Source organism: Mustela lutreola, chromosome 8 (assembly GCF_030435805.1).
Source record: "Mustela lutreola isolate mMusLut2 chromosome 8, mMusLut2.pri, whole genome shotgun sequence".
In the NCBI taxonomy this organism is placed as follows: domain Eukaryota; kingdom Metazoa; phylum Chordata; class Mammalia; order Carnivora; family Mustelidae; genus Mustela; species Mustela lutreola.
Genome location: NC_081297.1, coordinates 48,644,753 through 48,663,820, shown reverse-complemented (window position 1 = coordinate 48,663,820; position 19,068 = coordinate 48,644,753). Strand labels below are relative to the sequence as shown.

Below are 19,068 nucleotides of genomic sequence, written 5' to 3'. Positions count from 1 at the left end.
ATTAGTTTTATTGTGATTATCTTTGATAAAAATGGGGCTAACTATAGAGACAAAAATTATGCTTGCACTTTTGTCCATATTAGATTCAAACCCTATTAATTTTCTTTGAGGTTTTCTTACATACCTGTATATTGGACTGGGTCCTGAATTCTTCTAGAGTCCTCAAATATCTGGCTACAACTCTCCAAACTAACATTTCCAATTTTCTTTCCTCCTTTTGATTTGGAATCACTGAGAACAAAGACTGCCTTTGAATCTCCTTGGATGGTACTAAATCAGGTCCTCTTTGCTACCCAGATGGCAGCCAAACTTCAGGGACCTGAGCCTTGGGGACATGTCTTACAGCTGAGGAAGTTTCCACCTGCCACCTGGCCCTGTGCACCTTAAAATCTTTTAGCTGGAGACCTCAAAATCAAATTATCTAAGAAGAGGAGTAGCAGACTTTGAGATAAATTGCTCCCACCCAAGAAGCTAGATCAAGACTTCACACTTAGGGGCACCTGGGTGGCTCAGTAGGTTAAAGCCTCTGCCTTCGGCTCAGGTCATGATCCCAGGGTCCTGGGATCGAGCCCCGCATCGGGCTCTATGCTTGGCGGGGAGCCTGCTTCCTCCTCTCTCTCTCTCTGCCTGCCTCTCTGCCTACTTGTGATCTCTCTCTGTCAAATAAATAAATAAAATCTCTAAAAAAAAAAAAAAACTTCACACTTAAGCTTAACATGACACTCTTTCTTCCTCTCTTTCCTTTACTCTGGCATTGGCTTGGAGATCATCTGGATCTCCCAGGTCATTGCTAAAGGGGGTAACCCTTCAGCCTGCTGGAATTGTCATAAAAAATTCTGATCTATCCATGAGCCCCTGGTCCATTTCCCTGTCTCTGGTGAAAAACCCCAAACCTGGAGAAGAGACAGCAGGCAAGGGTAATCAGAAGAAAACCACCCATGTGGTCTACAGACCCTTAAATTTCACTGGTCTCCATGATAGCCACCTTTCCAGTCCTGAACCACAGACTCAAACATGAATTACCAGTAGGTATCCCTGATTCAAAATTAGCTTGGTAGATCAGTGTTCCCCAGCTAGTATTAAATGCAAATAAGGATACAATCAGGAACTTCCTCACTCTTGAAAATATTACAGAATCCACTATTAAAATAATAGCTGACCAACAAAAATCCTTAGATTCTCTGCCCAAAGTGATTCTTGATAATAAGGCAGACTTTAATTTTCTCTTTGCTGAGCAAAGAACTGTCTGTACTGGCCAGTACCACCTGCTGAGCCTGGATTCACAGTTCTAGGGAAGCTGAAACTCCGTTACATAACGTCACTGAGCAAGCTACTTGGCTTGAAAAGGTGACTCTTTTAATGGGGTCTTTCTTTTCCTTGTTTGATTTTTATTGGTTTGGGTCTTAGGGATCATGATTTCAAAGTACACTCCAAACACTGGGAATTCTCCTGCTTATAATAATCATAGTAGTCTCCCTGGTGCACTGTATCTTCTTAAAGACTTTACTTTGTTGCTGTTGGTTTTTTTTTTAAATTTTATTTATTTATTTGAGAGAGAGAGAGAAGGCATGAGCAGGGGAAAGGGCAGAGGGAGAGGGAGAAGCAAAGTCCCTGCTGAGTGGGGAGTCCAACCCAAGCCAGAGCTCAATCCCAGGACCCCAGGATCATGACTTGAGCCAAAGGCAGATGTTTAAGGGACTGAGCCCCCCAGGTGCCTCTCTCTCAAAGGGTTTAGATGCCTTTGAAAATGGATGTCTCCTCTTCCTGTCTCTGTCCAGTGGGAGAAAAGACCTCCATTTTTGGCAAGGAGGTTCTTGCTGTGGCCCCCAGAGGGACGATTCAGACACGCACACGTGTCCACTCTCTGCGTTTGGACATGAAGAAAAGGGCTGGATCTTTATTGATCCAAATAAAGTTTATTGATCCAAATATTTGCTGTTGCTAACCACCAAGCAAATGATCTCCCTAAGACTGGAACATCAGAAAAGGAACAAAAAGAACCACCAACTTCAAAATTGTAAGCCTGAAGTTAAAAGCTATGAATGTCACAGAGATTAGGGGGGAGAAGTCATGACCTGTGAGTATCAGACAAAGAATCAACAGAAACTTCAAGAACTTCAGAGCAGGAGCTGGGAGAGCCGCTAATGTCACTCTCAGTTTAGCTGAGAGCTGTGATCAAAGAAGGGAACTGTGAAAAAAGACCCAACAGGACCAAAATGGCGTCAGTTATGCTAACCCCTACATCAGCAAACCAAGACTTCATACCTAACCTAATGCAGTTTCAACTTTTCCCAGCAACATAATCTTTAATGAGTCAATCTGCAGTTACCTGGTTGGCTCTAGTGAGGAAATCTGCCTGACAGACCCCTTCTGTCCCCTCAAGCAGGTGACCTTGCCTGAAACAATGCACTCTTTGCTAATAACCTTCCTTTTCTCACCCCTTTTCTGTCTTTAAAAACCTTTCCTCTCTACAGCTCTACAGAGCTCTTTTCTGTTTGTTAGACAGGATGTTGCCCAATTTAGGAATCACTGGAAAAAGCCAAATAGATCTCCGAATTTACTCAGGTGAATTTTGTTTTCAACACACTGGGTATTGTTTGCATGGTTTTAAATGTTTACCATGTACCTGTGTTACTTTTTCAACTCATTTTAATGTTAAAATTAACAAAAAATAAAGCCTCAGCTGAAAGTCTGCCTATTTCAAGCAATTCAGCAGAATAGAATTCTAGGACAAGAAAATCACTTGCAGAGTTTGTGGGAGTGTTCTGAGCTCTGCCCAGGAGTGAAAATTACATAATGGGCATCAGGAGCCCATAGGCCAGGGGAGGACACAAGTTAGTATGATCACAGAGTCTTCTTATTTATTTATTAGATTTTATTTATTTAAGATAGAGAAAGCACAAGCATGAGGGAGGGGCAGAGGGAGAAGGAGAAGAAGACTCTCCACTGAGCAGGAAGCCCAGTTTGAGGCTCGATTCCAGGACCCCTTAGTCATGACCTGAGCCAAAGGCAGAAGCTTAACTGAGCCACCCAGGTGTCCCCCATAGGGTCCTCTTTAAGAAGCTGTTTGATGGAGAGGACATGGGCAAGCCAAGGGCCGTTAACCTGCTGATTTCTGCTTTGTGTGCCTATATCAGAAAGAGATCAGAGTTTGGGGTTTTTGTTAATTTTAGGGAATGGCTTTGGGTCAATAAAGATCCAGCCCCTGGGGTGCCTGGGTGGCTCAGTGGGTCAAGCCTCTGCCTTCGGCTCAGGTCATGATCCCAGGGTCCTGGGATTGAGCCCCACATCGGGCTCTCTGCTCAGCAGGGAGCCTGCCCCCCCAACCTGCCTCTCTGCCTACTTGTGATCTCTATCAAAAATATAAAGAAAATCTTAAAAAAAAAAAAGACATTAAAAATAAGATTTAAAAAAAGAAAAGCAGGGGCGCCTGGGTGGCTCAGTGGTTTGGGCTGCTGCCTTCGGCTCGGGTCATGATCTCAGGGTCCTGGGATCGAGCCCCGCATCGGGCTCTATGCTCCGCAGGAAGCCTGCTTCCCTCTCTCTCTCTCTCTCTCTCTCTGCCTGCCTCTCTGCCTACTTGTGATCTCTGTCTGTCAAATAAATAAATAAAATCTTTAAAAAAAATAAAAATAAAAATAAATTAAAAAAGAAAAGCAGATTTGGTTTAAATAAATAAATAAATAAAGATCCAGCCCAATATTCTCTTTTCTTCATGTCTAAACATGAAAAGTGGACACGGTGGCGGGGTGGGGAGGTGTCTGAATCGTCCCTCTGGGGCCCAGCAAGAACTTCCTTGCCAAAAACGCAGGATTTTTCTCCCAGTGGACGGAGGCAAGAAGAGGAGATGTCCATTTTCTTTTCTTTCTTTCTTTCTTTTTTTTTTTTAAGATTTTATTTATTTATTTATTTGAGAGAGAGAGAGACAGAGTGAGAGAGCATGAGAGGGGAGGTCAGAGGGAGAAGCAGACTCTCCATGAAGCTGGGAGCCTGATATGGGACTTGATCCCAGGACTCCGGGATCATGACCTGAGCCAAAGGCAGTCACTCAACCAACTGAACCACCCAGGCACCCGAGAGATGTCCATTCTCAACAGAGGTGCTTTTCTATGCACAGTGGCCAATTCAGTTTTGATTGCACCTAGGATAACTTTCCCCAGGAGAGCCTAGGCCTGAGAGTTGAAAGACCAAAGCTCTAACCCCAGCTCTGCCTTTAACCTGGCACAAACTCTGGGCAGGGACTTCTCCCTGGGCCTCAGTTTCCTCACTAGTAAAGTCAGAGTCCTGGACAAAAGCCAGGTTTCCCAGCCTTCAACCATTCACACATCTTCTACATGATTTTGGCCAAATCTACCTATCTTATTAATGTAACATCTTTAAATGCCTTCACATTTTTTAGATTAAATACATTTGTTTTACAAGGACAGTTTAGGAGCACCTGGGTGGCTCAGCCGATTAAGCATCTGACTCTTGATTTTGGCTCAGGTCATGATCTCTGGGTCATGAGACTGAGGGCCACATCCGGCTTCTGCACTGAGTGTGGCCCCTGCTTAAGATTCTCTCTCTCTCTCTCTCCCTTTCCCTCTGCCCTCTCATCCCTGGCTCATGCTCTCTTTCTTAAAAATAAATAAATAAAAGGAAAGTTGTTACCGCTATAATAAACAGAATGTCTGTAGCATTTGACATAAATGGAAGACAACTATAAAAACACTAAAAAAACAAAAAAAGTTTTTATAATTATCACTTACAGCTAACACTTGAACCTATCAATTAATCTTAATAGCCCTAAAAGAGTGATAGACATTACATAGCTCCTGATGTGATGAAATTGGTAGTACCAAACTCCACCTGTGAGGTATTCTTGTCAAAAAATTACTGGGACACCTGGGTGGCTCAGTCAGTTCAGCACCTGCTCAGGTCCTGATCCCAGGGTCCTGGGATTGAGTCCCACATGGGGCTCCTTGCTTGGCGGGGAGCCTGCTTCTCCCTCTGCTTGCCACTCCTCCTGATTGTGTTCCCTCATGCCCTCTCTCTCTCTCTGACAAATAAGTACAATCTTTTTAAAAAAATTAAATGTGAACTTAATCAAGTCTCTAGATTTAAGCACCAATCTAAGGACAATACAAGGGACAGAGGAATGTTAAATCGCACCATGGGAACGCAGCCAGTTCCTATTCAAACGTGCAAAACTTTATGAGACAATTGCTTCATTTCTTCAACCAATCAGTGATAAGAGGGAAAAAAATCTGGGGGAGTAAATACATAAACTCAAAGGGATTTAAGGGACATATCAACCAAATATCATGCATAAATTTTTTCTGAATCCTGATTCAAATAAACTAAATGTAAATATAATATGACAGGAAATTGGGAAAATTTGAATACTGCCTGGATATGCATCATCATTAGGGGATTCTTCTTCTTTTTTTAAAGGTTTTATTTATTTATTTATTTTTAAAGATTCTGTTCATTTATTTGACAGAGATCACAAGCAGGCAGAGAGAGAGGGGGGAAGCAGGCTCCTTGCTGAGCAGAGAGCCCGATGTGGGGCTCGATCCCAGGACCCTGGGATCATGACCTGAGCCGAAGGCAGACGCTTTAACCCACTGAGCCACCCAGGTGCCCCTAAAGATTTTATTTATTCATTTGACAGAGAGAGAACACAAGCTGGGGGGACAGCAGGGAAAGGCAGAGGGAGAAGAAGGCTCCCTGCTGAGCGAGGAACCTGGTATGGGACTAGATCTCAGGACCCCGGGACTATAACCTGAGCAGAAGGCAGATGCCCAACTAAGGGAGGCATCCAGGCACCCTGGATTATTCTTCTTTCTTTTTTTCTTTTTAAAGATTTTATTTATTTATTTGATAGAGATCACAAGTAGGCAGAGAGGCAGGCAGCGGCAGGGGTGGGGTGGATGGGAAGCAGGCTCCCTGCTGAGCAGAGAGCCCAATTCAGGTCTCAATCCCAGGACCCTGAGATCATGACCTGAGCCAAAGGCAGAGGCTTAACCACTGAACCACCCAGGCACCCCTTATTCTTCATTCTTAATGGGTGACAATGATACTGTGGATATGTTTTTAAGGAGTCATTACTTTGGGGGCACTGGGTGGCTCAGTGGGTTGGGCATCTGCCTTCAGCTCAGGTCACAATGCCAGGGTTCTGGGATCAAGCCCCACATCCGGCTCCCTGTTCGCTGGGGAGCCTGCCTCTCCCTCTCCCTTCTCCCCTGCTCGTGTTCACTCTCTGTCAAAATAAATAAAATCTTTTTTTAAAAGAGTCATTACATTTTAGGAGGGGAAGAAAAAAAGAGTCATTACATTTTGGAGATATGTACTAGAGTATTTACAGACTAGATGATACAGTGTTTTGTATTTGCTATAAAATAATGTGGTGGTGGATGTTTGGGGATGTAGATGAAAGGAAACCATTAACTGACCATGAATTGGTAATTGTTGAAGCTGAGTGGGATACATGGGGGTTCATTATCTAATTATTCTACTCTTCTATATGTTACATATAAATTTTTCGTAATTAAAAAGATATTAAAAATAAGCAATGAGGGGCATCTGGTAGGCTCAGCTGGTAAAGTGTATGATGCTTGGTCTTGGGGTTGCGAGTTCAAGCCTTACGTTGAATGTAGAGATTACTTAAAAATAAAATCTTAAAAAAAAACAGTAAAAAATTAAAATGAGCAATGAAGTACAAACAATGATAAATCTAACAAACTTATAAAATAAAAAACATATTTACAAAAACACATTTCATGCTGATGAGGTTTTCTCATATGGTGCTTCATGTTGAAGATTTGAGGCCATACACACAAGAAAGAAGAATTATTTAAAGACGAACATGAGGGCAAACCTGAATGTGACAGTAAAACTCCTTTACTGCAAAATATGTTCCTAAGAAGTATAAAGATCTTAATTCCTCTTTAAAAAGCTAGAAAAAAAAATCATTCTGTTGCTTTTTTTTTTTTTTTTTTTTTTTAATATTTTATTTATTTATTTGACAGAGAGATCACAAGGAGGCAGAGAGGCAGGCAGAGAGAGAAAGAGGAGGAAGCAGGCTCCTGGCTGAGCAGAGAGCCCGATGCGGGGCTCGATCCCAGGACCCCGAGACCATGACCCGAGCCGAAGGCAGAGGCCTTAACCCACTGAGCCACCCAGGTGCCCCCATTCTGTTGCTTTTTAATGGAAGCAAAAACATATCATCCTAGGTCTGTAGCAATAACATCCATGAACTTACAGGTTTTATATGATCGTTATTTCTCTAATATCTACTAAAATAAGGCCATGGACATTGAGATTCTGAAATTGTAACAGACACAGAGAGCCACTCCGGGGCCACCGCAGGTGGCACAGGAAAACCCTGGACTGGGAGGGCGCACCTGAGCAGTCAACCAGACCCCTCTGGGGATCTCAGAGTTTACCAGGCATGTTCAGTCCATGGTATCTTCCTCCCTGGACAGGGAGCTGGGCCACCCTACCTGTGATCCAGAAGTTGATCTGACGCCCCAGGATCTTGACCGTGGACTGCATCCAGTTGAAGACTATGTTCTGCCCCACGGAACCATTGCACGGCAGCTCGGCTGTGTCTCCCACCTTCCCCAACACCACTTCTCTCCCCTGAGTGACCACGAGGAGCATCGCTAGGTGGGGAAAAAAGGAGCTCAGGCCTCAAGGCCAACCCCTCACCTCTGCATCTTCCAATCAGCCCCTCCTCCCACCAGGACCCCAAGTCTGAGCACTCACCCAACTCCAGCACCAGGAGCAGATGCCTAAGAGCAGCTCCTAGATTCATCGCGGCCTTGCTGAAGCAGGGACCTGGGCCTTCCCCGCACAAAGGGCAGGGCCTGAGGAGACACCAATCATCAGTCAGTAGGCACTTACTGGGCCTGGAGCACAAAGGGATATGAGGGGGTGACAGGCAATCGCACCCACACAGCCCAGCCAGGGACCTAACCACCCGTAGGTACCACACAAGGCTGTGGCCAGAGCAGGTTCTCAAAGTGGCCTCAGAAAAGGATTCACAGGGGCGCCTTGGTGGCTCAGTGGGTTAAAGCCTCTGCCTTCAGCTCAGGTCATGATCCCAGGGTCCTGGGATCGAGCCCAGCATCGGGCTCTCTGCTTGGCAGGGAGCTTGCTTCCTCTCTCTCTCTGCTGCCTCTCTGCCTACTTGTGATATCTGTCTGTGAAATAAGTAAATAAAATCTTAAAAAAAGAAAAGAAAAGGATTCACAGAGAAGGTGGCAAACTGGTAGTGACAGAGATAGGGGGCCAGGCCACGCCGTGAAGGTCCTCAAATGCCATGTTGCCATGAGGGGCCATGACCCTAGGCACTGGGGAACCAGTAAAGGACTTTATGTCAAGAAGGACATGATTTGGTGTGCAGAGTAGCTTTTTCAGTGACGGGGGGCGGGGGGGACAAGCTGGAGGAGGGCCAAGCACAGGAGGCCAGGTGCTGACCATCCTGGTGAGAGAAGACAGGCCCGAACTGAGACAAGTCAGAACTATGGAAATGTGGAAAAAGACTGTCCTGAGGGGCACGACTGAGGACAAATTCCCAGGACTGGGGGCCAGATACACTGTGAGTGGTGAGGGAGAGAAGGAACGGAGGGTAACTCCCGGCTCACGCTCAGACCAGCCCTGTGAGGCCTCTGAGGGAAAACAGAAAAATACTGTTTCAGAGTTGGTTTCTGTGAGTTCCGGAGATGGTTGGGGAGTGTAGAAAGGCTCTGAATGAACCCAGCACAATGAGCAGTGTGAGGTTAGAGCTGCGATTCTCTCTCTCTCTCCTTTTTTAAAAGATTTTATTTATTCGCTTGAGAGAGATAGAGAGAGAACACCAACAGGGAGGAGAGGTGGAGGGAGAGGGAGAAGCAGACTCCCCAGTGAGCAGGGAGCCTGAGATCACGACCCAAGCTGAAGGCAGATACCCAACTGACTGGGCCACCCAGGCACCCAGAGCATCTGTTCTCAAAGTGTGGTCCTGGATCAGCAGCAGCTGTCAAACTTGTTAGAAATGCAAATTCTCAGGCCTCACCCCAGTCCTGCTGAATCAGAGACTGGGGGTGGGGTGGGATGGGGGTTGTCTAGCCTGCTGTGTTTTCACAACGCCCCCGCCCCCCCGCCCAGGTGACTGGTGTAGGCTCAAGTGTGCAAACCATAAGTTAGAGGGAAAGGGGGGAAACCCACTGTGCCACAGCTAGGTTAGGCAGCCTGTCAGGGGGCAGGGCCCAGCTCCCAGCTGGGAGTCTGGAGAGCACTCAGGGAGGATGGGGGTGGGATGTGAGAAAGCATCCGAGGCCTGGTTGAGAATCTTGCCAGGGAGGCTAGAAGCTCAGGGCTTTGCTCTGCAGACGACTGGGAGGAACTGCTGAATTTTGAGCAGAGACGGGACAGGGTCTGTGTAGAGCTTTGGGAAGGGGACTAGATGACATGGAGGGAGTGGGGACTGGAGGAAGGCCACCAGATCATGTCTGGAAGGCAGGTGGGAACAGGGCTGGTATCTTTACCCTCCAGGCCCAGACTGCAAGTAGGCCTCAGAGGGGTGGCTGCCTTGGGGGCAGTGTCAGGGTGAACTTGGTCCAAAGCTCGGCAAGAGGAGACTGTGTCCAGACCTGTTTCTCTGTCCCTGCCCCGTCTTTGCTGACTGAGCTCTGCAGCTCCCTGCCCACTCCCACAGGCCCCTGCTGATGCCCTCGAGGCCATGTCCACCTTCTATCTCACGGTGAAGTGTTTGGGAAGCTTGATCTCCTCCAAGATAAAGATGAGGGTCCAGCCAGCACCCGCTGGAGCGTCGAGAAGGGATTTGGGGTGTGTTTGGTTAACTTAGATCAAATTGAATTGAATGGAGGAGGGAAAATCACTGACTTTTTTCTGTACTCGACATATTAATTGTGTTACTAAAGTGGATCATTTAAGTATGTGTCTATGCCCACCCTGTCCTGGATGAAGCCAACTCACCCCAATCCATGTTGCCTACTCCTGTGCCCCTGCCCACAATTGCCCTCCCCCCAACCCCTCCCCACACCTGGGCTGTTCTTCAGCCTCCCTGCCCTGCTCTCTACAAGGAGGTTGATCTCTGCAGACTGGCATACAGGCTCCCTTGCTCCCCTGCTACTAGCTGGGGTTGGCCAGTGGGACGCACCCACGAGAGACAGGAGGGTCAGAGAAAGATGTTGGGGTCTTTTCCCTAACTATCTTCCTACTCAGGCCTAATTTCTGGCAATTGCTATACTCCCTCCCTCCCCCTTCTTTTCCCCACACCCTGACTGTAGCTCCTGTCAGGTGGCCCCCCAATCCACAGCTCAAACCCTCCCTAGGTTCCAGAAACATTATTTCACCCTTGCCCCTTCCAGATCCTGCCTGCTGCAGTTAACATCTGGTGCGCCTCCACGTGCTGGCTGATTCCCTCTTGCCACCTCTGGGAAGAACCCCTTTCTGGAGTCTCTTGAGCCATCAGAGGCAGATTCTGTTTCCCGTTGGGCACTGACCCATGACAGGGATGTTGTTCTCAGATGAGTGCTGGGGACATGGACCTCCCAATGAGGATATATATATATCTCCATATATAGAGAGATATATCAGATATGATATAAAAATGCCATCTCTAGGGGGCGCCTTGGTGGCTCAGTTGGTTCAACGACTGCCTTCAGCTCAGGTCATGATCCTGGAGTTCCCGGATGGAGTCCCTCATCAGGCTCCCTGCTCAGCAGGGAGTTTGCTTCTCTCTCAGACTCTCCCCCATTTCATACTCTCTCTCTCAAATAAATAAATAAAATCTTTAAAAAAAAAAAATGCCATCTCTAATCACTCCATCTGCCTGAAAGAGTAATGTCTCAGGGCCTAACATAAAATAGGGACTTGACAGAAATTTTTTTTTTAAGTTTATTTTTTTTTTTTTTTAGTAATCTCTACACCCAACGTGAGACTCAAACTCACGACCCTAAGATTAAGAGTTGCATGATCTTCTACCTGAGCCAGCTAGATGTCTCTGACAGAATTTTTTTTAACCAGGGAGATAGGAAGTGAAGAGATTGAGAAGATTTCCAGAAACAGAGGGTGGAGGCTGCTCAGGAGGGCAGCTGTTTACAAGCTAGCATGGGGCATGCATGGGGTTGCTGAGGGGAGAGAGTGCGCTAAGGTCGCTCTTATGTCTGAGAGTGGTTCCCACTGTCCCCCCTATCCCGGACTTGTCCCCAGCTATGTCCTTGGTGAGCGGAGAGTAAAGGAGTCTCCATTTGGAATATCCCTTCCCTAGGCTCCAAATTCAGTATAGATGCCTGGGGAAGGCTAGGGACACTATTGACCCTCCCCCAGGTGGTGGTCATTTCTTCTTCCTCACACCATGATCCTGGGGTCTGTGCCGAGGGCTCCTTCCCCACCTCCAGTTCCTTGTACTGCCCCAAATCACCCGGGGCTCAGCTCGGTGGAGGAAGCTAAGGGTTTCCAGCTGCTGCTTGCTTTGGTGACTTGGGCTTCCGCTGCCGCCCCAAAGGGCAGGCTTTTGATTCCCACATCCTCATCCTCCCCAGAGGCTCTCTGCCCCAGTACAGTAGCACCCTGTAAGCCATAGCGCCTTAGAGAGGTTGGGAGGGCTTGCTGGTCCCCCAGGCTCTGGCCCCCCCATCTCTCTCTCTCTCTTTCCCTTTGTCTCTTCTTGTTCCTCTGCTCACATCTGTGCATTTCTGTATGTGTGCCTCCCCACACTGATGGCTCCCTTACTGAACTCCCCACGTCTGTACCTCTCTTCCTCATGGCCTTGGACGCCAGGAACCAATTCCGGCTCTGTTGGTCTGGCCCGGAGCACCCCTTGCCTCTCTCCTCCTTTTTCATCTCCACCTCCAGCTGCCACTAAGCTCTAGCCCCTTCTTGCCAGTAAACAGGCATCCAGGCCTCTGGCAGGAACACAGGCTTTCAACAAGCTTTGATGTGAGGGGAGCCTGCAGAGCACAGCCTGGAGCCGAAGGTGGGTGAGAGGGAGATGTCTACAGGGTGGACCACGGGAAAAGGACAAAGAGTGCACAGAGGCCCCAAGGGAGAATGAGGGAAGCTGGGAGGGAGAGACCCAGAGCAGCTCGTCAACGGCACCGCTACACTTCTCATAATCCCTGATCCCACGCCAAGCCCAGGGTAGTACAAACCAGGCAGTGTCAGAGGGAAAGGGATGAAGACATTCTGAAAGGCAGCACACATGCCCAGAGCAGGAGACCAAAAGAGAGATCAAAAGGGACCAAGAGAACGGTGAGACCAAAATGGCAACACACATTCGCAAACTCTCTGAGCTCTTGAGGTTCCTGTTCCCCTTGCCCTGGCCCCCCACATGGGATGAGGAGCAAGACTGGGGAGAGGAAGAGGGCACAGCCCCACCACAGCAACAGTGTGTGGTCCCACAGACACTTTCATCTTCTCCCCGGAGCCCCCAGGCAGCCCCTCGAGCCCCGCTGCGGGATGGGCCCCCCACCACATTCACGCTCTCTACTGTCTTCGTTTACAGTTCCTAGAGACTGTGACCCTCTAAGGGACCCTTGTGGTTCAGTGGCTGCAACCTCCGCCATCCTCTCCTTTGCCTCAGACGCCCACGTGGGGGGTGCTGTGCCCTCCTTCCTTCCTTCCCCTCTATCCCCCAAAAGGTGTGGAACAGAGCTCAACCTTAGAGCCCTGCAAACCCAGGCCCCCGTCTGCCCCTTTCCCATCACCCACCCTCATCAAAGTTATTTCATTCAACATTTGTTGAGTGTCCAAAATGTGCAAGACCCTTGGTCTACCGAACTCCCTTGTTGCCACCACCTCACCATTATGGCCCCGGGTCAGGGCCTAAGCCGCTACAGCCCTTCTGCCTAGAACCAGTTGGTCGGGGGGAGTTTTATTTCAAGGTAGACCTCTTCTACACAAGTGCCCCCCAAGTGAAAGGGGGAAATCATGTTGGGAGTTCTCTCTGATCCTGTCCTCGGGGAACTCCTTCATCCGAGGTTATGAAGGCGGCCATTTTGTACGAGCCCACAGAATCTAACACAGCACGAGAAATTATTTATCAAAATATGAAACGGGGTTATCTCCCCCATCAGGTTCTACTGTCAGCCTCACCCCTAAAAATTTGCCCCACAAGAAAGGGACTTTCAGGAAGAGCTATCCCACCCAGAGCAAAATGTTTGAATTAGTGATAGTGGGGCCTTTCTATTTTGAGGAATCTGACCATACCAAGAAGGTCCCTCTCCCAGAGAAGGTCCTTCTCCCAGAATATGTCTAGAAGGGAAGGCTGAGAACACCTGGGGGACAGCGCTGCAAGGCCATGGAGGTCTTAGAAGAGGGAAAAGGACAAAGAGGGTGGAGGTGGGTGGTGGGATTATACAAGACATTCCATTTTGAGGGGTATCACCTCCTGCATCCCCCCACACCACACCAAGCTCAGGAAGGACCTGCAGATCCTTTTCTAAATTGCCTTGCCTCCTTTTCTAGAGCAGCTGAGACATCTAAAACTTTCTTAGAAGCCGTTTTTCTAATGACGGGTTTACCTAAGAATGTGTATCTATCATGTTTACAGCATTGCATATCTAAGAGCTCAGTTTTAACCTTTTCAGATAATTTCGTTAATCATGAGCTTTAAGCTCATTAAAACGAAAGCACCCTTAGACATATTGTTCAAAAATCCTAAAAATGCCCCAAGTTAGACAAAAATGTACAAACAAATATAAGCAGAAAAGATAGGTAAAGGAACCTACCTCAGTTATAGGGCTTATGACATGCTGCAAACAAATATGGTTTCTGGTGTGAATTTCTGGCAATGGCGTCATTGGGAAAATTGATCTGGGGAGACTCGTTTCTAGACTAGATTTCACTTGTTCTTCTATTTTCTTGCTTTTTCCTTTGTTTCCCCTTTTCGTTTAATTTTTTTGTGGGCATCCTTCCTCCTTAATCCACATTTATTCTTTCTATTCGTTTCCCACCCCTCCTTCTCTCTTTTCTCGCTCTTTCCCCTCTTCCTAGCCTCTTCTCCTCCATGGCCCCTTACCTAGTTGCCTCCCACTGCCTTTCTCAGCCTGGGTGGCCTCAGGTATCCGTGCCTTCTCTGACCTTACGATCTAGCTCAGCGCCACTCTGAGGAGCACCTTCTGCTCCAGGCACTGAGCCATGCGCAGGGGGATGTGGAGAGAAGTTCGCCATAGTCCCCAGACTCTTGAAACTCACAGTTCACTTAGTGTGAAACACAGAAGAAGATGACCAGAGTGATAGGCAGAGAACTGAGAGTCCAGAACATTCCAAAACGCATCTGCTGTCATGTTCTCCTCCCCTTCCCAGACCCTTGGAAAGAAATGAAGCTGACCGAATCCATCTTACCTTGGGACTTGTGTCTTCCCTTCCTTCTGCTTCTCACACAGGTGTGTCTATGTGAAGGCTGGGAGTGTGCGGCCAGGAGCCCCCTGAGGAGAGTGCTTGTTACTTCTGCAGAGACATATGTAAACGAAGAGACAGGAAGCCTGGTGGTGAGGCTCCTCCACACCCCAGGCCTGGGCCAACCCCCAACGTCACCATCTGGGGCTGGGGTCCCCACCCCCCTGCCTCTCAGGGAAGATGTCAAAGTGAAAATGCCAAAGTCAAGGGAAAAAGTTGAGCAGAACCAGACTGGAGTTCAGAGTGTCACTGAACTTGTTGCATAACAAGAAAAAAGATGGGTTTGATGACACTGCAGTTTGGTTTGGGCTTCAAAGGAAGAAGTGAGAGGGAGGTGGGGGACACATGAGGGCATTTGGTAAGCCCCAAGCAGCTCCTGACTCCAGAGTCTTGAGGGCATTTGTTCAGCGGGGAGGGACAGGAGGCATTACTGGTGGCCCAGCGTGGCAGAGAGGGCCTAGACTGAGACCTGCAGATTGACGCCCAGAGTGACAATGGACCAGACCCTTTTCCTCCAGCCCTTCATCTCTGGCCAGCCCTCCAGTGTTTCTCTAGCCCAGGTCTCTCTCAGGCTCCAGATGTATAGATCTATCTGCCCATCGGGCATCTCCACTTGGACGCTCCCCGCACAGCAAACCCAACGTGTCCCACGCGCCGCTTCTCATCGGCTTACCACCTCCTTCTAGACCTCCTTCTCCTGCAAGTCCCTGCCCAGCTAGGGCTTTGCCACCTCCCAGCTGCTCAGGCTAGATCAACTGCGTGTACTCTCCGACTCCTTCACCCAACCCCTCCCACGTGTTTATTTGCCGTTTCCTGTGGATGTTACCTTCGAACTCTCTCAGAAGTCTTTCCAAGTCTCTCTGCTCCACTACCACCGTTCCATCCATTCCGACCCCAGGCGCCTTCCCCATCCTGTCCCAGGACGACAGGCCCTGCCTCCTCACTGGTCTCCTGGCCTCCCCATTCTGTCATCCTCTAGGCCATCCTCCACCAGCAGCCTGAGCGCTGGTACCCTCAGTGCTCTTTAAAGGTGCCCATGTGACCGCGCCCTTTCCCTCCCAGGAAAAGAGCAGCTAGTTGAGCTCCCAACTCCAACAATTCACACAGACATTTCTACCAGAGACACGCTTGTGAATCATTTGCGGCAGAAAGGCATCGTGCTGCTTCTCGTTTTATAACACAGTGTACTCAACGTTTGAGATGTAATAACATTAATATTCACTACTTCATCAAAGGCATTCTTAAGTGCAAGTGGCATTAATATTTGTATTCTTTTTTTACTGCAAGGGCCTGGCGGTAAAGAACATAATGACAAGCCTGGTTTGGCTCCGCTGCCTTGATTTGTGCTAAGGCAGCAGTCTAACCCAGATTGTTTTTGCAACATCATTGCAATGTCAACATAGTGACAAAAGCCAACAACGTCTTACTGTTTTTATGAAGGTAGACTGACCTCAAACTCTCCCTGAAAGGGTCTCGGGGACCCCTCCCTCCATGGGCCATACTTTGAGAACCACTAACCGAGGAAACTGTTGTTCATTCTTCAGATCTTCACTATTTCTCGGCAAAGACTTTCAGTTGTCCCCAAAATGTTGTCTCTTTCCTCTTTAGTAATAGAACGCTCCCTTCTTTAGCTGAGCTCATGGCTGCCCAGATTTAATGTCTAGTGGATCCCAGCCTCCCTTGCAACTGGATGTGGCTAAATGACTCAATTTTGGTTAATGGATATAAGTGCAAGTGTTCGTTGCAAGCTCTAGGGCGATCCTTTACAGAGAGGGTGTGTGTCCTTCTCAGGCTTCCTCCCATTCCTGGGCACCTGCTTACAGCCTACCTGCTTTTCTCACTTACATTACCTCACAGGTCCTAATGGGCATTTAAGTTTCTAACCTCTGATCTAAGCCAGTTCTGCCCGTTCATTCATATATTCAACAAGCTGTGTTATTTTTGTTTTTGTTTTAAGATTTTATTTTTAAGTAATCTCTGCACCCAAAGTGGGGCTCAAACCCACAACCCTGAGATCAAGAGTCACAGGCTCTACCGACGGAGCCAGCCAGGCCTCCACATTCAAGTGTCTTCTAGGCCCAAGGCCCTCTGTGGGTGCTGGGGATGTAATAAGTAAGCTAGATGTGGTCACTGCTCCAGCCTCCTTAGACACTAAACAATTAATAATGGCATCACAATTGGACACATGCTACAAAAGAGAATCCCAGAGTGCTGGGATCTTATTATAGGGAGCCTTATTTCAACTGGGAGATCAAGAAAGGCTTCCCTGCCAAATGTGTATCGGGGAGCATTGGGTTCTGCAGCAAGTGAAAGAAAAGTCAACATAATAGAAGCTTAACTGAGACTGAAGGTGATTTCTTTTTTTTTTTTTTAAGATTTTATTGATTTGGGGTGCCTGGTGGCTCAGTGGGTTAGGGCCTCTGCCTTCGGCTCAGGTCATGATCCCAGGGTCCTGGGATCGAGCCCCACATGAGGCTCTCTGCTCTGCTGGGAGCCTGCTTCCTGCTCTCTCTCTCTCTCTCTGCCTGCCTCTCTGCCTACTTGTGATCTCTCTCTGTCAAATAAATAAATAAAACCTTAAAAAAAAAAAAAGATTTTATTTATTTATTTGAGAGAGAGACAGTGAGAGAGAGCATGAAAGAAAAAAAGGTCAGAGGATGAAGCAGACTCCCCATGGAGCTGGGAGCTGGACTCACAGATCATGACCTGAGCTGAAGGCAGTTCCTTAACCAACTGAGCCACCCAGGTGCCCTGAAGATGATTTCTTACCTGAAAGAAGTCTGGAGGCAGGTGCTTCAGAGGTAAGGGAGACACGGGAGCACGCCACACACCCCCACCCCGCACCCTGCAGCAGGATTTCCAGAATTTCTGGACCTTGTTGCTTCCGATATCCTCTGTACATGACCCTTCGTCTCAAGCTCCCTGGTTGAAACCAGGTTCCGTTCATAAGGTAAGATGGACCAGTACCCCATGCTTCCTCTCCCTTGCAAATACTCGTCCAGGTGTAATCGTTATGAAATTACTGTTTAGTGTCTCTCTGGCAGGCTCAAGCGGTGACCATGTCTGTCTGTCTGTCTGTCTTAGCACCCAGCAGAGTGCTTGGACCTGGTAGACCCTTATTACTATTGAATCCTTTATTAAACATATTGACGGGCGCCTGGATGGCTCTGTTGGTGAAACGTCTAACTCCTGATTTCAGCTCAGGTCATGATCTGAGTGTCCTGGGATTGAGCCCCACATTGGGCTCTGTGCTGAGCATGGAAACTGCTTAAGATTCTCTCCCTCCATCCCCACACTAACCCCTACTCAGACATGAGGGTGCACTCTCTCTTTTAAAAAGAAATTAAGGGGTGCCTGGGTGGCTCAGAGGGTTAAAGCCTCTACCTTCGGCTCAGGTCATGATCTCAGGGTCCTAGGATTGAGCACCACATCAGGCTCTCTGCTCAGCAGAGAGCTGGATTCCTCCTCTCTCTCTGTCTACCTCTGCCTACTTGTGATCTCTATCAAATAAATAAATAAAATCTTTAAAAAAAAAAGAAATTGAATTGTGTTGATATTTATTGGTATTCAATATGTTGTGCTAAAATATGCCTACTGCGAAATTTACCATTTTAAAACCATTTAAAACCGCCTGGGTGGCTCAGTGGGTTAAGCCTCTGCCTTCGGATCAGGTCATGATCTCAGGGTTCTGGGATCGAGCCCAGTTGGGCTCTCTGCTCAGCAGGGAGCCTGCTTCTCTTCCTCTTTCTCTGCCTGCCTCTCTGCCTACTTGTGATCTCTCTCTCTCTATCAAATAAATAAATAAAATATTTTTTAAAAATAAATAAAAAATAAAACCATTTGGAAGCCTACGGTTTTGTGGCATTAAATACATTCATGTTATTAGGCGGCCATCACCACCATCCATCTCCAGAACTTCTTCATCCTCCCCAAATGAAGCTCTGTACCCTTTAAACACTTACTGCCCATCCTCCTCCTCCAGCCCCAGCTGTTGAATATGTTATTCTTATTTTATTTTATTTTATTTTGTAAAAAGAATTTATTGGACGCCTGGGTGGGTCAGTCAATTAAGCTACTGCCTTCAGCTCAGGTCATGATCCCAGGATCCTGGGATCGAGTTCTGAACTGGGTTCCCTGCTCAGTGGGGAGCCTGCCTCTCCCTCTCCCTCTGCCTGCTGCTCCCTCTGCTGTGTGCTCTCTCTCTGTCAAATAAATAAAAATCTTTAAAAAAAAATAAAATTAAAAAAGAGTTTATTTATTTGAGAGATTTATTTACTGAGAGAGAGCTCAAAAGCAGAGGGAGTGGCAGAGGCAGGCTCCTCGATGATTAGGGAGCCCGACACAGGGCTCAATCCCAGGACCCTGAGATCATGACCTGAGCCAAAGGCAGACGCTTAACGGACTGAGCCACCCAAGTGCTCCTATTTCTTTGATTTGATTTAAATTCCTGTTGAATACTTTTTGAATGAATGAATAAATGAATGGAAAGCCAAGTATAAGGATCACAAAATCAAATGACTACTACAGGAGCCTGCTAGGTAACATGAGTGAGAAATTAGGCTGGCGTAAACAGTGGGGGGGGGGGGGGGGGAAGGTGCGTCAGCTGGAGGGAATGCACCTTTTAATGAGGGCAGCTCCTGAGCACACAGCTCCAGCTGAGATGATAGGAGAGCTACG

At 47.7% G+C, this 19,068-nt stretch overlaps 1 protein-coding gene across 4 annotated transcripts in view; it reads right to left on the bottom strand.

The window, feature by feature from the left end:
- Positions 1–15,114, bottom strand: part of CD4 (CD4 molecule) — a 40,085-nt gene extending 24,971 nt beyond the window's left edge. The window contains exons 1-4 of one of the 4 annotated variants that reach the window (XM_059184663.1): positions 15,065–15,114; positions 14,338–14,442; positions 7,750–7,850; positions 7,485–7,646 (exon numbers count right to left, since the gene is read on the bottom strand). In XM_059184663.1, the coding sequence (XP_059040646.1) occupies positions 7,485–7,646; positions 7,750–7,798 (211 nt within the window). In that variant the 5' untranslated portion in view covers positions 7,799–7,850; positions 14,338–14,442; positions 15,065–15,114. Of the gene's footprint in view, positions 1–7,484; positions 7,647–7,749; positions 7,851–14,337; positions 14,538–15,064 lie in introns of those variants that run through there. The other 3 variants (XM_059184665.1, XM_059184662.1, XM_059184664.1) reach the window with 3 other exon arrangements.
- Positions 15,115–19,068: the final 3,954 nt, after the last annotated feature.